We start from the raw sequence: 18,417 nt of genomic DNA, 5'->3' as shown, positions 1-18,417 counted from the left end.
TGGTTTTCTGTTCCCTAAAAGGGAGCCCTGCCATGATGTTTTGGTGAAACACCCATCTGTGCTGGTCTGATTTACACTCCTGAGGAGCCCTCAAGATAGCTGATAACTGAGCGTGTGTGCACATCTGCTAAATACTCCCTAATTAACAGTATTTACCTGTTTAAAGCTGCACTGACAAGAAGTCTTGCTAAATGAGTCATTATCAGAGTAAATTATGTCATTATGTATTCTTTGGACCACCATTTGGGACCTACAGTGACACAAATGACAGGGTATCCGGCCACGGGGAGAGAGTCTCTGTTCCTGTCGATGTCATCGTAATGCAGCAGTGAAACCACTCTGGGCACAGAGGGGAAGGTGACATCAGCCATGCTGTTGGTCTCCTCGATATAGATTATGGCTTTGCTCATCTGTTGATTGACAAGGAAGGGCAATTAAGACAATTTTAGTGGAGAACAAATTGCTGTTTCCATCCAGGTACATGCCTGACAGTTAAATTATATGCTAATTTGGCTTAATTTTCACCTTTGTCTCTGCCACCATGTTCTCATCAGGCTTCAGGTGCACAGTGAACGCCTCCCTCATCTCTCTGACGCTATCATATAAAATCTCCACCTCCACATAATGCTCCGTGTCACCCTCTTTGAATATAATTTCTGCAGAGAAAGGGGAGATTTGATGAATACTTTTGTGGCAAATTTCAAATAAATGCTATCCAGATTTTTTTTTTAAAAAAGGAGAGAGCTTTACCCTCAGATATTGGATGGTAGTCCTCCCCAGAGGTAGCAGATCCGTCTTTGGTGTGAACCCGGACAACAGAGACCTTGGAGGTGTCTCCAACGCGCAGCACTGGAATCTTCACCACAGACATTTGGCCACTTTCCTTTGGCTCATTCACACTAAATTTGGTCTCTCCAAACCTGATAATCGCCTCTGAGGAAGCAGGGATACAGTTTTAATCGTGCTAGTAAATTGTAGCTCCAACATCACAGCATACCATATACTGAAGCCCCTGTATGGATTAGCATGGGAGGGGGTGGGAGACCATAGTGGAAATATCATCTCTGATCTCTGAATAAAATAATTCAAAAAGTTTCTGTTAAAGTGCATGTGGATGCATTATTCTCTTGTGGTTCAAGTATGAAAAGCTGTTAAATCTAACAGAAATAAACTTTAGAATTAAATTAAGGACAGAAAAATGCAACAAAACTAGATTTACATTTATATTGTACTTAACTGCAAATGGTTATTAGATGGATCATTATGATGATAAATAAAAGTTCACACTATTATGCACATAAAACAAGGTGACCATGAGATCTTCAACACATAAACACAGAAAAAAAGGATAAAAAAAGAGTCATCATCTGCTCTTTGCAGGAGAGCTGCTGCTGTTTTCGTGTTTTAGCATCAGTCATTTTCTTTGACGAAGAACTCTGTGTCCATAGAATGCGAAAGTCACACATATGACTGTAAATGACTGTCACAGCCTCTAACAAACCCACCTAAAATTTATAGAAATATTCTTTCTGATCTCACCCTGTCTTGAAGAGCGCCACGGGTGACAAAAATGACCAAAACTGGAATGAATGAAAGTGCATTTGACACATTCCAGACGCGCTGGGCAGGACGCATTTGACTGAGATCTGGCCGCATTGCTGGGTTCACAAAAAACAGAGCCTTTGGTGAGCTCTTGTGCTCCTCTTGTACTAACCCATTATTAACATGCAGTGGCAAAGATAGAAAAACACACACACCACACAGAGAAATTTGATCTTGTGTGCAGATGGGATAAACATCTACATCTACATTATACATCATTAATAACATGTTGAATAAAATCCCACAAACCATGTGAAGCCTGCATGTTTAAGCAGAATCAGCAGATAGGGTTATTGCGGGTTTAAATATTAATGATGACATAGATCATATTGTTTATCCTGCTGTGATATTATTTCTGCGCAAGTTTCATATTTAACTATATGTGACATTGCATCTTTTATTTTGTTTAGAACATTAATACAAGCAAGCATGTAAGCTGTTGTGCACCTCCACATATCCAGGATAGCCCTCCTTAGAGAAAATAAGTTCAGCTTATTACAACCGTCTGAATTTTTGCAGTAATAACATAAAAGACAATATTGTAGATTTGGTGAACAATTGAGATGGGCTGACACAGTCTAAACAAACTGTCAAGTTTTTTTCAAAAACAAAACTTAAAATATGTCACAATCATGTAACAAAATATGCACATGGTGTCAGTAATGCAAGAAAAAAATGTAAAGAACAGCATGTAACAAAAAAACACAGCACTCTTACTGTCTGCATCATCTTTTATCTTGATGAGCGTTTCATTCTGCCCTCCGATAGATGCTCCAAATGGAGATCCGCTCTTGGGGCTTCCCAAAACAAGACGGAGCTCTTCCTCTTCCTCATGTTCTGTATCATCGACCAGTATCAGTACACAGGGCTTTTCAATCTCTCCTGAAAAGATAAAGAGCAGGAAAATTATATTGAGCAACTCAATATCCTTACTATTCATTTTAAAGGAGAAATATGTAAGGCCTTCAGAATGGTACTACAGTCCACATAGTGTGTTTGAGCCATACACTGTAGATTTAATAGGTTGAAGCCCTTTCATATATTAATATATGATTTATTGTCAGATCAAGGTTGTTTTCTCCCACCCCTTCCTCCCTAGACTCAGTTCTCACGCATGTTCCCTGCAGGGACACTGAATCTACAAAAGTGCCAAACGAGCACAACTTTATACTTTGACAATAACAAGCAACAGAGAACCCTACACTGTAAGTTGATCAGCTGTTTATAACTGTCAGTCGTCTGTCAATGTAAAGTTAACCCCACTAACCTGAAAACAAAAACCCACTGCTCTGAAATAACACACCTTTTGAGTCCAGTGATTGCCTGCCTTACTGCCTGACAGATTCCATTAACATTTTGTTCAATTTAACTGTTATGAGCTTCTACTCCCTCTAAAAGTTTATTAATGATTTCTAATGACTCATAAACAGACATTTACTCATTCGCCAAGCATTCTGCATTAATTTGAACTCTAATAAATATGAAATGGGCAAACAAAACAGACTTTCCAGATGGGAATGCCTGCCTTACTGAGTGCCAGACTCCATTAACATACAGTATTGCTCAAGTTAACTGTAATAAACACTAACTCCTTCTGAAAGATTATTTATGATTTCTTACAAATGATAAACAGACAGTCATTCTGCAAACATTGTGCATTATTTTGAACTTGAATAGATTTGAAACAGACAGAAAAAAATAGTTATTCCAGCCTGGAATAGAAATTTCAAAGAACATGATGGCATGTTTCCGTAATTGCTGTTGACATTTCATCGTCATCTTGTGCTTCATTACAGTAAATATCTTACAGATTTCTCCTTTAAAAAGTAAATTAAACAAAACACATGCAGAGTGGTGTGTACCTGGTAAGAAGGTGATGATGGAAGCGTCTGTGTTGGGCCTCTCATTGAAGTCCATCATGACCTGGGCTGTCCCCTGTCTGCTGTAACAGCGGACCGTGGACTTGTAGCTGATGTCACCACTGCGGTACACAGTAGCTGAGATCTGCCCTGAGTTCTCATTGCCAACGTACACGGCCTCACGGAACTGCACCTTCGGCACTGGAACAATGATAATTAAACCCATAAATCAACATTAGAAGTACTATATAAACATCATCAATGCATTTTAATCACGGCCAACATTTTCACTCACAGTCTGAAACAGAGTCGTTGATGAGGATCGTAGCCTTGCTCGGCTCCCCGAGGATCCCGTTCATGGGCATCCGCAGCACCAGTTCAAACTTCTCGGGCCCCTCCAGCACGGGCTGGCCCAGGTCATCCAGGATGGTGACACGAAACGTCTGCATGGTGACCCCCGGTGCGAAATCCAGATTCCGGCTGATCCCCACGTAATCCACGCCAGCTGCTCCACAAACACAATATGGGTCAGGCACGTTCGAAAGAACAGGGTGCTTATGGGATATAGTGGATGTAGCACAAATGGACTATGGTACTGGATCTTATTTCAACAGCACTTCTCATGTTACTTCATAATTCATTTGTGAATGTCAGACAGTGAGCTAGATGAAAGGCTACACCCCGCGTGCTGACAAAATGATGCTTTCTATCTCATGGTCGATAGCTGTGAACTGTTGGAATTTGTTGCGTGATTAAAGGAGAGCTGCACGAAACTGGATATCTCCCCGAGCGCCAACAGGTTATTCATTTGCCATTCTTTGAAGAGTCTGGGTATTGAGAGCTCACCCTTTGCCCGCAGGCTTTTCTCATGTACTTATGACCCAGATATGTGCGTAAGTGTGGGCTTGCATTTCTACCACGCTGCATATGATTAGATGCTGGTTATTTTTTCAGTTATAACGCAGGCAAGAGCAGAGATGTTAAGAATCTGTACAAAGGGAGAGAAGACTGCCGGAGGGCAGAAGATAATAGAGGCTGTAGGGAAGGTCTGAGGAGATAGCAGCCATACTTAGAGGCTAAAGCGCTTAACAATATGCAGAACAATCGGTACACATTCCTGAAGCTCTGTCCTCACTCAAACTACCATTATCCTCACAGCACTACGTATATCCAACGCCTGTGAGGCAAGAGCCCGACAGGAGAGCCCTGACCCCCCCCCCCCCCCCACAACCCTGAAACAATGTTTACATTCCCCAGGTCATCCAGCCAACATATTCAGCGCTAACATCTCCTTGGACTCTTGAGCTCAGGAAAACAAAGAGTGACAGGGTGATGACTTAAGCCTATTGTCTTCTGTGGTTTACGTTTCTCTAAGCACTAACATGCTAAAGCTGTCAGAGGAAGACCCCTCGCAGGTTAGAGTCCTGCATCAGGTCAGATACCCGCTGGGTAACCCACAAAAGCTGTGTAAAAAATATATTTCTATAAATTCACACGCACAAGTAAAAAGGTGAGAACAATATTATAACGCACACAATACAATAATATGTTTTTCCCCTGAAGTAAACAAAAATGAAAATGATTGTGCAGTATTTTTGACATTTAAGTTTGAGCCCAACCATTATGTCATTTTTGGGATGATACTGATTTTGGAGGGGAAAAATTTTACAGGTTACCAATATGGTGGCTAATATAATTTTTGAGCTCTGTGTGAATTGTGCACAGATTATGAGGTACTCGGAGGGCTGTTTCTTAAAAAAAGTAGCTTATTAAAGAGTATCTTTATATACTGAACACTCATTACACACATTAAAAAATAAATTGAATAAATAGGTTAATAAATATCAGTACTGTTAAGTCTCATCCAATTAGTAAATATTTAATACTACCAGTCCATTAGGGGTCTATTAGTAGGTTGTAAAGTAAAAAGGAACTTCTCTACCTGCCAGGGAGCCTCTCGTCTTCTTCATAAAGCTAAATCTGAAACACCTCTATGTATCATATATATATATATATATAGACTGATATGGGGTGATTTATTGGCTGACAGATATATCTGTCTGGCTCTATTCTAAATCTGCTAATAATATCAAGCCATTATGTTTTTATTATGTTATTGTGTGTGCATGGATAAAATAAAACAATGAATAGAAAGTATTAGAAAAAAATAATATCAAGCCTAATCACCCACCGGGATTGTTTTTTTGTTGTTGTTTTTTTGTTGTTGTTTTTTTTTGAAAGGCTACGACACAAACTGTGACTCCACATTCAGCCAAACACCGGGACGTAACATCACTGTAGGTTAGCTGCTGTTTATAACGGATGACATAAAGGCAAATATAGCCAGTGCAGAATACCAGAATGTGGATGATACGGCGTTGCAGGCCAAGTCTGGGAGATGTCTGGGAGAAATCTTGTGTGATCAGAGACTGTAAGAATAATCTTGTCAGTGACTTTGCTGCTTGTGTAAAGTGCCAAAAAAGTATGTGCTTTTGACGGTGCATCGTTGCTAAGGAAACACATCTACAGCTGAAGGAGCACAGGTGCTGTCAGCTGAGAACATAAGTGAGAGACTGTGTATGAGTGTTTAACAAGGGTGGAAGTAACTAATTACAACTACTCAAATTGCTGTAATTAAGTCATTTTTGGGGGTACTTCTACAAGTATATTAAGTCTGTAATTTTATATGTACTTAATTGTGTATTACACTATGTAATCTACTTAGTTACTTTTAAAATCATAATTGAAAGGCCTATGATTTGAATTAATATCCAAAGCTTCCATTTGCATTTTTGTAGCCAATAAAGCTAAATGCATCAAAGGAAACCATGACATATAGACACAGGTTTGGAGAGTTGTTTAGATTGAAGATTTGGAGAAACAGAAACCAGTTAGAAAGTTACTAATACTCTGAGTAGTTTCTGAAAAGAACATTTTGAACTTTTTCTTAAGTATTTTTTTAACTCAATACTCGTTCCACCACTGGTGTTTAATCAGGGGTGCAGGTCAGGCTGGGGGACTTATATTATTATAAGTCCTTACATATTATAATTGAGGGTAACAGGTCAGTACTGGTTTGAGAAACTGAATCTGTGGCAGGTACACATACCCTCAGCTGAAACAGGATCTGTCTTTCTGGAGCGCACAGTGACGGTTCCCACTTTGGACAGATCTGTCCCCGTCCTCCACACCTGCACTTCCACGTAGCCATCGCTCTCGTCCACGTGGTAGTCCGTGTTGCCGAAGTAGAAGACGGGAGCTGGGAAGAGCAAGAGAGGAAGAAGTGAGGGAGATGTGGAAAAAGGAGGATGTAATCCATAATCATCTTTGAGCTGCTTCACAACAGGATACTTGAATGTCTGTTGTAATTGCAGCGTTCAATCTGTAATAGCCGCCATGCTCTGTAAGATTAGCTCTGATTACAGGAGAAACTGAGGGAATATTTCCTCCGAAACACCAGCAGGTAGTCAACACTATAATTGTAGCCTTTAAACAACACTTTCTAACTTCCTGTAATGATGTTTTGGGGGGATTTCTACATCTGTAACAAGTACTAAAAGACAAAAATGAACCTGAAGGCAGAGCTGAGTTTCCTGGTTTTGTTGTGGACGAGGCTGGTGGTGGAGCTGACTTTGATAGTGATGGGTCTGAGCGGCAGACAGGAGGCCTGACAGGAGGTCTGGGGGATGTAGAGCTCGATGTGCCAGCCCAGGCCTGCCTGACTGCAATTAGTGCTTCTATGAGCTGAGATTCCACTGCAGCCAAACTCACCCACTATTATTCTATTTAACCCCTTCACAGCCTGTTTTCTCTCAACGATGTACAACATGTCCCACTGCTGGTGCAACAATAGCTTCGGGGTTCGGACCTCTGTGCACGTTCCCTTTGGGTGGCGCAGTCAGCTGCTGTCAAACCGCAAGAACCGCCGTCATAAAGAGACTATTTATGGACTAAAACTGTCAGTCATAGAAACAACCTGAGCAGCCAAAAGCTGAAACCAATCCAAAGATGCTTTCTTGCTTACACAATACACACATTCTCTTAATTGATCAGATACATCATTGTTATGATGACTAATGGGAAGAAGCGAGCGATAAGCAGTAAAAAGCATGTGCTTTTGGAGAGCAACTGTGACCAAATAATGAATAAATTAAGTGAATGGCGATGGCCATGGGCAGAGTTGTGGTTTCCATGACAATGGATGTCTGCACCTACAAAACGGCACTTAGCTGTTTCTCATCACACAGTGTGAGGTAAAACAGAGAGCGAGGATGTGCAACTGGGTGATAACTGCATTGAACAAAAACAAATCCATACTGTTGTAACTGCGTGATGATTATGTTATCTAGTGAAACCAAAACACAAGAGCAGGGGAAAAAAAGAGATTAACTGTCAGTCAACAGTGCTGCCAGGCACAATTACTGATCAGAAAAAAAAGTGTTTATTATTTCACACTATATCATTATTCTTCCAAGTAATCTGAGTCTTAGAAGAAATTGCATATTTTGATGCCGACTGCTTTGGCAGTAACAGCTCTATAGCAACAAGATAAGACAAGTTCTAAGGGGGAAATAATCTTTTTAGGCAAAGCTTTGGGATTTGTGGTTCTCAGAGGAGCCATCTCTGTGGCTGAAATAATATTTCTCCTAAGAGCAAGCAGAGGACAGAAAACTTTTATGCTTTAATCTGTCCTGAGAGCACATCCAGGGACAATGAGTGCTGCATCAAGAGGCTCACAGCTGCCAGAATTTCTCCCCACAGAGAACCCAAACAAAGATGGTTTTGGCTGCCTGCGCTGGGTCCCCAACAGGAGAAGTAATCAGATCTACTAGCCTGAGGTTGGCAGCCAGGAACTCGGGCCCTGTTGTACTAGTCCAGTAATCAGATAAGGTTTGTGAAGCAGACAAACAGCAAGCTTCAAAGAGCTACGGCCCATTAACTGAAAGGTAAACCACTGGCTCCTGGACTGCATCAGCTTCAGCCAGCAGCAGCCTCCTGCACAGTCACACAGCACATCTAACATTACCTGGGTGGAAGTGGAGACGATCCAGATTTAGATCCTCTTATTATGTAAAAATATGTAAGGTGCATAGCCTTTTATTTAAAAAACCAACAACTATATAATTAGGATTTTTGCTAACACTTTATTTGAATAGGTGTGCATAAGACTGTCATCAGACTGTTTTAACCATGTCCTGACACCTGTCATGAACATAACATGCTTATTTCTTGTTTGTGTGTTTGTTTTTAAGATGTAAAACTGAGTGGCTGATTCTTTGTTGTTTTCCATTGTTTGTGGAGCTAGTATTAATTATAATACTGATAAAAGTCATAGAATAACCATATAAAATAATCTGGTAATGCTTTATTTGAAGGGGTGTGCATAACATTGTTGTTACACTGTCATAACCATGTCACGAATGATTTAAAATTTCTTTGTTATGACAAGTCAGGTTGTCTGACAACTTGGTGTTAATCAAGCCAGTAGTGTCTTATGACAACTTGAAGTGCCAGTAAAATATTCATGACACTTACAACAGTCTCATGCGGGCCAGTGTCAAAACCAACCATATATGACAGTTTAATGTAATGTACAATGTTTAAATGTCGGCATTGTTATCTTGATTAATACCAAGTTGTCATAACACAGACATTATTAGCTTGCATAGTGTCAAGCTGTCGTATTTTCAGCAACACTTCGCGTGAAGGGGTGTGCTTAAGACTGTCATTGCACTGTTATAAGCATGCCATGAGACCTGTCATGAATATTGAGGAATCTTTATGAATGATTATGACACTTGGTATTTAGTGTCTTGTGGTCAATCAATCATTCTTGACATTATTTGAGATGATTTTGTTGTCACAACTTGACATTAATCAAGTTAATAGTGTCCATGTTATAGCAACTTGACTTTTCCAAAAAAATATTCATGACACACTATGATGGTGTCAAAACCAAACACATATGACAGTTTAATGTAATGTTAAAACAGACTTAAACTGTTTCTAGAAGTTTGACCATGACAAGTTGACATAACAAATAAAGTTTTGACTTGATTAATGTCAAGTTGTCTTAACAAGGTCAACTTTGCATTTAAAATGACATTACTGACAAGTTTTGACAGCAATCATAAACATTCATACAGACTCCTTCAGGTGTCATGACATGGTTATGAGAGTTTAATGACAGACTTATGTGCACCCCTTCAAATAAGGTATTACCAGATTTTTAGATAGTTATTCTATGACTTTTATTAGTATAATCATTAATACTAGTGCCACAAACAAAAGAAGAGTCATCCACACAGTTTTCCTCTTAGAAACACAAAATACAAACGATAAATCAGAAATAGAAGCACCTCACGTACAGTCATTATGGCACCATTATGGCAATATGCCTGAATAACAAAGCCAAACAAAGGAAATGTCTTTATTGTTGCATATGTGTGAACATAAAATAAGATAAGAGGCATACAGAGAGACACAGGCATCCCTGAGGGGACTGTTACACTCCCACTGACTGCTTGATTTCACTTGAACTTTGCATGACATTCCCACAGCGCTAAGTGGCTTCTCTAATGGTGATTTTCAATTGAGCCCTGGCAAATGCTCCTCTGCCCACTATGTTCTCGACAAATCTCTTCCCACCACCAAAAGCACACAAGAGCAGCTCCATATTCAATACAGAATAACCTACAACTTTAAAGGGATAGTTCGGATTATTTGAAGTGGGGTTACATGAGGTGCTTATTGATTGTCAGTGTATTACCATATTACAGTAGATGCCAGCCCCAAAAGTCCAGTATATTACTGCTGTGGAAAAACGTTTTAGCTTTCTAAAAAGGTCCATGCTATATTTAGAATACTTTCTCTGTTTTACCGTAAAGCTTTACCACTTTACCTTGCCATGAATGACCTTATATGATGGGGAAACGCTGTTATATAAGCCAAATGTCGCTCTCTCCAAACCAACCAAACTCCATAGGCAAAATCAGTAATTTTATCTTGCAGAACACAAGAGCTGCTGATCTACTACTTTCTCAATCTATTAGTTTGTTTGTATTATTGTGTGACTTCAGTGCTTTAAAGGATTACTTTGGATGCATAAAAAAGTCACACAAACCCACAGATTGAGGCAGTGGTAGACCAGCAAGTGCAGTGCTGTTGAGTTTGGTTGGTTTGGAGAGAGTGATATTTGGTTTGTACAGCAGTGGTTTCCTGTCAAAAAGGGTTTCTGACTGCAAAGAAAAGCAGTGAAAATATTCCAAATATAGCATACATTTAAGATGATAGTTATCTTTTTAGGTGGACCTTTTGTAAGTGGCGAAAATACTTTTTGATGCTGACCCTGTCCACAGCAGTTCATTGCTTAGCTTCCATGCTGGTTCTACTCTCTGCTTCTCCAAACTGGAGGCGTGCCAACCGGCATCTACTGTAGGTTATACACTGACTGTCAATACAATTCCATTTCAAATAATGCAAACTATCCCTTTAACTACTGTCGACTGTGAGAAACATTTGATTTTCAAAGCAGGATCTGGATTGAGTGTCTTAAGGCTGTTGATTAAAGTCAGCAGCTCTCTGGTTAGGTACTTGGGACATCTGTTTATATCAGAACGAACAGGAATCCAGGTGAGACATAATGACAGGGTTTGCGGGTTCCCCCCTCGATTCATCCCCGTCCAGGATATAATGCACACGCACAGGACCCACCCATCCTTAAACCAGCTCATAATCATACCTTCAGAACTTCAGAAATTTACAGGCAACTGACACAAGACTATAAATACACGAGTCAAGTCCTGCCGTACAAGCATTCTCATGTCTTACAGCCCCAACCACCAAAACATTTCTCCTCCCGGATGCAGAGTCAATATCAAACAGCAATTACCTCTGCAAGAAAGGACAAGTTTCTCCAAAGCCACTGCAGCCAAAAGTGGAGCCAGAGTGGAAACTGTAAGGATGTGGCCGTTTATGTGCAGATGGTCTGCCACTGGGAAAATAACAAGTATTCAGAGGATAGCAGCTGTCCATGCATGCTACTGTAGAATGCCTGGACAGCTTGTAAACTTTACAGCCTTACATGCCAAGATCCCAGAAGATTTACCTTTACGTGGACAAAAGAAAAACATAATTCATGTCCTTACAGCTGAAAAGTATATTCAACTGTCAATAAGAAGTAATGAAGTACAAATATTTTGTTACAGTACCTAAGTAGAGTTTTCAGGTATCTGTACTTTTCTTAAGTGTTTATTGTTCTGACAACTTTTTAGTTAGTTTTAACAGATATCTGGACTTTCAACTTACTGCTACAATTCATTTAGTTTTAATGCTTTTGAGATGATGATTTTTATTTTGCATTATTGCAAGCTGCCTTCCCAACAATAACACATAGAAAAGACAGTTCATTAGTGTGTCCATCAGAGCATATCCACGAACGGACGTAACAAGACGAAAACTCTGGAAAAGATGAAAATGGCGCACAAGACAAAACAAGACAAAAATGAAGCAACAAGATATAACAAGATGCAAACAATGTAACAAGATGTTACAAGATAAAAACAAGGTAAAAGACATAACAAGACAAAAAAAGATGTCATTACATGCTGCCTCCCCAACATCGAGACTGATTTCTAACTAAATGGATGGAACAAGAACACATAGACAACTCATTACTTTGTCCATCACTGCATATTTGAGGATGGACGTAACAAGATGAAAACTATGGAAAAGACAAAAATGACACAAAAGGTAAAAGACATAACAAGACAAAAAAGACGTCATTTGTAACAAGACGAAAAAATGACAAAAACAACGTTAAAGATGTAACAAGACATGACAAGACGCAAGAAATGGTGTAAACGAAAATGGTGTGAAAGACAAGACAAAACAAAAAGGATCAAATAAGCTGCGATAAAATGAAAATGACGCAAAACATGTACAAAGACGAACACGTAAGAATGATGAATGATATAATAAGACCTAATAAAATGAAGACAAACAAGATAAAAATGTAATAGATAAAACAGAAATAAAAAGACATAAAGCGGTAACGGGATAGAAACATCACAACAAAACAAAAACATTGTTAAATACACAACAAGATGAAAATGACGTAACAAAATGTAAATGAAGATACAACAAAACAAAAACAACGTAACAAGACAACAATAAACAATAAAAGAAAAAAAAGAAATAAGAAGATGAAACAAACAGACTTGACCGTGGAGAGAAGGTGAAGTTCGGTTAGCTTTGCACAAAAACAGCCAGTAGAAATGTCCTTCAGAGGCCTCCTTCTTACTTTTATACCCTGAGTACATTTCAGAGCCTCTAGTTTTTTTGTATCTGTACTTCTATTTCAGAAAAGACTGTGTGTACGTTTGCCACCTCGGGCAAAGTCCTTTTCAGCAGCAGCTCCAGCGTTTCTATTAGGAGGCTTCAGTGTGTGTTTGTGGAGCTGAGATGAAGACAGAAACAGGAGTGTGAAAGGCTGTTAGGCTTTGTGTGTTGAGCTCTTTATTAGCGATATAAAACAACAACCAGCTCTCACCTTTTGCACACATGCACACTCAGTTCCCCACTAATTACCACGGTCCCTTTTATGTTTTCTTGACCTTGTCAATTTGTACCTCCTCTTGTTTACTGTCTTCTTTTAAGTTGTGTTCTGCTGTCACTTAGATTTTGTTCTTGTCCTGTCCTCACTTGGTATTTGGATGATTTGGCTTTTGTTTATCCTTTTAAATTGATACCTCCACTGTTTGTTTTTGAAGTTTTCTACCTCTTTGTCACCACACTTCAGTTGTTTGTGGCATTGATCTACATCTGCACAGAGCTAAATGAGCTGCTTGGCATCTTTTAACACTCGAATGGCCAGGACAGTCATTATTTATTTTTATTTATTTTTCAACTGTGCATTATATATGATTGTTGAATGATGCACATAATCCATACATCCTTACATTTCATAATTGTTATTTCTATTTTTTCTTATATTTTCCATATACTGCTGTTTTTGTATTTACACATTACTGTTATACATTGTAGAATTAAAGTACAGTATTTCTTTACATACATCTTGTTGTATATATTTTGTTATTATTGTTATATAATCTCTTTTATATATTCCTGTATTATTATTATATTTTTATATATATACTTCTTATTTTGTATTTCTTATAATTTCTCTATGCTTTTATATTTTTGTATACTTGAATGGGAGCACCTGTAATGTCACCAGTTCATGAAAAATAAAGTCTTTCTGCTTCTGATCGGCAATAACTTTGTTGAATTAAAAAACACAATGCTGCTGGTACCCGACCTTTCCTAAGAGTGGATCTGTTTTCATCTAAAATGTTGAGAGTTTTTTTTTCTTGCAGTTCGAGATGCATCTTAGTTGCTTAGCAACTATCATCTTCTCTGTCAAAGAAACTTTGCCAGCAATCTTGAGTTCCACTCATTTGCTTACATTAGAATACAAATGATTAGACAAAATGGTCCTGATCAGTAGGATAATTGACACATTTGAGGAACAAAGTAGGAAAGACTGGGGACAGTTGTAATACCTTTACTCTCTGTACCAATTTTTATATTAGAGCTCTCAAAATTTGACACACAGCACCGTTACTTAGTACACTTTTTTTTGCACAATTAAAAAAAAAAGATGAACATTGAACAATGACAAAGAAAACAGACAGCAGCAGAAGAAGCCACCATTTCTGCAAACACCAGACGGAGTCAGTGCCAGGTTCAGAGAAGACGTACGCAGACAAAACCCATCATATAATTATACATACTGCATTATGCTGTATGCTTCTACATGCTCTTTTGTTTTATATCAGCTTGTTTCCTGCCTTTTCCCATGAAGGCTGATTACTTTCTGTATCTATTCAGGGAGGAAATTTATTATGAATATTAAAATAAAATGTTTTAGAATCTTATAAAATACATTTAATTCCTTCTTGTTTTAATCCTAGATTAATTTAAAATTCGAATGAGATCACTTAAGGTTTTACCCTACAGGAAAATACTGCGGTGAATATATGCAATCATTAAGGTTCACTATAAGTGATGGCATGCATATTGATAAACACTTGATTAGACTTTACAAAATGTACATTTTGGTATTACTTCATTTTTCAAAAGATATCCTAACAGAATAAATGCATTAATCTCTTAACTGGGCGTTTGACATGAGAGATTATAGAGTTTGAAATTCAAATGGCCAACATCCTTACAGCCATTCTCTGCATAATGTATCATTTTCTTACGTTTGAAAACACTCTTATCATGTCAGTTGATAATTTACTGCAGTGGTGCATACTTTCAATCATTCTTTCAATTAATTACATTACAAAAAACCAGGAGACACACAGTGTGTGACCCTTTTTGGTCAGGTGTTTAACCCCCCCCCCCCCCGGTAATCTTCATGTTTGATAGACGAGAATCAGCAGTCGATTATTTTCACCTGGGTTTTGCTCGGGACTGTTAACATGCAGGGTTCACACTATCCCTCACTGATCCTTCCCTGTTGAGCAGACAACCTGAACAACCAGCAGGGATTCAAAGTGCAGCAGACAGACAATGATCCTTCAACACCTCTGCACCCGTGCAGACTGACAAATGTGTTTGTTGGAGGGTTTGGACAGGCTGAAAGCACAGCTGCTGCTGCTGGGCATATGAACATTCATGGATCTCTGTGAGTGTGGGCAAATTTTTTTTACTTTATATTACCTTTGGCAAGATTCTGTTAACAACTTGGTTTTTTACTTGTATTCACAAAGAAACAATTACATATTGTTAGGTAACATTACAATATATATCAGAACTTTGTTGGCTGTAAAAAAAAAAAAAAATCAAATATATCATTTAACTAACCCTTTAATATCTTGGCTTATATTAGATTATTTCTGGAACTGTTAAACATAAATGAGCACTACTGCTTGGGAAATATTATTATTATGAAATATTTATTTTTCGGTATTTAGATTAGCCAAATATTAACGTTTCCAACTGATTATTTTAATCACAAATAGTCTTGATTGAACTTTCTACAAAATATGTGCCCCGTTGCATAAACAACAATAAGTTTCAAACTTAAATTTGTCCCCTAAGCAAAGTATTTCACTCAGGAGTGTTACACAAAGCCTCTTAAGTTGTCTCCTTGCCTAAGGCTTCCACTGCAGTTATGTGAAACGTTACAATAGGGTCGTGTTTACTGCGTTTACAAGATGTGCCCAGATGAGCTCATGTCGTGCAGGATGCTGTGAAGTGAAAGTTTGCTGTTAACTGCAGTTTCAGTTCAGCAACTGTCATAATACAGCATTTGTGCATTCCTGTTACCAAGGTAACGATAATTAACATGCTTTATGACTACATGCCACATTCACCCATTTGCACACACAATCACTTACTCATTGACAGAGCAGTTTGGGATTCAGTTAGGACACTTCAACGTGCAGACTGGAGGAGTCGAGGATCAAACCACCAACTTTCCGATGATTTGCTTTACATCCTGAGCCACAACGCCCCATGATGCGTGAATCAATTTTATGACTGCACTTCTGAAGATTAAAAAAACTGCATATAGACTAAAATCTGCATCTTTTAAGTAAAGTAGTAAGTAATTTTCTTAATTAATTACCAGTAAAAGGGCAGTTTACTGGTTTACATTGTATGTACACATCATTTTTTGACTTGCAGTGACAGGCCTGCTTTACAGAAAACAGCTGCCAGTTGAAACACTGAATAACTCTGCTGTGTTAATTTGACTGGGACACAATCCAGCAATGTACAATAACTAAAAGCGTAATTTAAAAGTGACATAAATACTTTTATAGATTAACTTACTGTAGACCTAAAAACATAAAATAGGAAAAGTCTCCAGACCACCCAGTGGGAGTTTCTTGAAGTTTGGTTAAACTTTATGTCTGAGATCAGCTACCAACAAAGTTTCTTCTGATGCAGAAATATCAGCTCATGTGCCAGGTAAGAGTCTGCTGGTTTTTATTCTAAACAAAGCAGACTTGAAGTACTCTCCCTCTCTGTGGGCGAAGGTGTGCTAATTAGAGAAATTAATGTTTTGGTTGGAATGAAACCATGCTTTCTTTTCCATGGCACAGGTCTACAAAACCTGTTCTTCCTGCAGTAAACTTCAACTCATTTGGATGTAAAAGCCACAAACATTCTCAGTTTAGATTCCCATAAATTGTCAGATTAACATCAGAGCCTTGGCAGACGATACGAGCTCCTACTTTAGTTTCTTGCACATGTTCGCACCTTCGTAGGTGGCCAGACCGTACATTTGCACAGAGCAGGAGGTGCATACTTTGGTACCCTGTGGCTTCTAATTTCATCATACTGTCCTACTCTCCGGTTTGCTAAGACATATCGCTGACATGCATTTTTTGCTGATATCAGAAGTGTGTGTTTCTATTTGAGACCACAAGTCTGTGTAGCTGCTGAAAGCCCGTCTAGGGAGCCCCCAGTACAGACCTCTCACAGGCAGGGACAGGTGCTCGGCCAGCCACCGACTCCTTCCTCCCATGTGCAACACCCCCTGGACAACCCCTGATACAAGAGGGATGACAAAGAAGGATGTTCTGCCCTCATTTACCTTCCTTCCCAACTCTACTCTATACTAGAGTGGAGGAACCTGGATTATGTACTTTAGGTGATAGTTCAGATTATTTAAAGTGTTGTTTTCATGAGGCACTTACTGATAGTCAGTGTATTACCTACAGTAGATGTTGGTTGGCACGGCCCAAATTGCAAAACTAAAAAAATGTACTGCTGTGGAAAGGGTCAGAAACAAAAGGTGTGTTAGCCACTTAAAAAAGGCCCACCTAAAAAAATCAGTATCAGTTTAACGGTATGCTACATTTATAGTATTTTCACTGCTTTACTTTGCAATCAGACAACCAGAACACTGTCATTATATAAATATCAAGTTACCAAATACCACTCCCTCCAAACTAAGTAACTGAAGTAATTTCCACTGGCAAAATAAAGTTGTTTTACCTCGCAGAACACTGGAGTTGACTGGTGAATCTGAACTATCCTTTAAAAACACAGAAGTCACATAAGTAAGTAACTAACACACAGCATTTAGACTGAAACATGTATTTTCCAGTTAAAAATCAGTAAATGTACTAAATCTACTAAAATAAATTTTAATTTTCTAAATTAATTACCACTAAAGTGGCACTTTTAATGATTTTACATTGGATTTCCACTTAATTTTCCGACTTGCAGTCACAGTCCAGCTTTCAACTGCCAGCTGAAACACTGAAGTACTCTTTTGTGTTAAATTAACTGGGACTGAATCCAGCGATGGACAGTAATTTCTAAGTGAGATGAATGCTTTTTTGAGAATAATTTCCCGTCCAATCAAATATGTAAAATGGGAAAAGCCTAGATACCACCCAGTAGGATTTTCTTGAGTTTTGGTTACGCTATCTGAGATGACTATCTGAGATGACTATCTGAGTTGCCAACAAAGTTCCATCTGAGGTGAGAGTCTGATTGTTTTCATTCTAAACAGAGCAGCCTTGAATTACTTCCTCTCTGCAAGCGACAGTGTGCTAATGAATGAAAGTAATGTTTTGGTTGGAAATAAACCTGCATTCTTTTCCACAGCACAGGTCTACAAAACCTACTAGCACAGTAACCTTCAAAACATTTAGATTTAGTTTAGATTCTCATAAATTGGTCAGATAAACATCAGATCCTTGGCAGATGATACAAGGTCCTGCTCTTACTGGTTTCCTCTACAGAGAGTTTGGATTATTCAAGTGAGGTTGTATGAGGTACTTATCAATAGTCAGTGTATTACCAACAGTAGGGCATTTGACACATTCCAGTTAGGAGAATAAGAGAGAGGAACCAGCATGGAAGCTAAGCAATAGCAATATAATGCTGTAGACAGGGTCAGCAACAAAAGGTATTATAGCCACTTAAA

At 38.6% G+C, this 18,417-nt stretch overlaps 1 protein-coding gene across 1 annotated transcript in view; it reads right to left on the bottom strand.

Moving 5' to 3' along the window:
- frem2b (FRAS1 related extracellular matrix 2b) overlaps nucleotides 1-18,417 on the bottom strand; it is a 102,305-nt gene that overhangs the window by 20,612 nt on the left and 63,276 nt on the right. The window contains exons 7-13 of the mRNA XM_084717369.1: nucleotides 6,571-6,720; nucleotides 3,757-3,966; nucleotides 3,465-3,662; nucleotides 2,320-2,484; nucleotides 751-933; nucleotides 526-656; nucleotides 255-410 (exon numbers count right to left, since the gene is read on the bottom strand). Coding sequence (XP_084573495.1) covers nucleotides 255-410; nucleotides 526-656; nucleotides 751-933; nucleotides 2,320-2,484; nucleotides 3,465-3,662; nucleotides 3,757-3,966; nucleotides 6,571-6,720 — 1,193 coding nt within the window. The remainder of the gene's footprint in view (nucleotides 1-254; nucleotides 411-525; nucleotides 657-750; nucleotides 934-2,319; nucleotides 2,485-3,464; nucleotides 3,663-3,756; nucleotides 3,967-6,570; nucleotides 6,721-18,417) is intronic.

Source organism: Lutjanus erythropterus, chromosome 4 (genome assembly GCF_056507025.1).
Source record: "Lutjanus erythropterus isolate fLutEry1 chromosome 4, fLutEry1.hap2, whole genome shotgun sequence".
Taxonomy (NCBI): domain Eukaryota; kingdom Metazoa; phylum Chordata; class Actinopteri; order Lutjaniformes; family Lutjanidae; genus Lutjanus; species Lutjanus erythropterus.
This window is presented reverse-complemented; position numbering and strand designations above follow the sequence as displayed.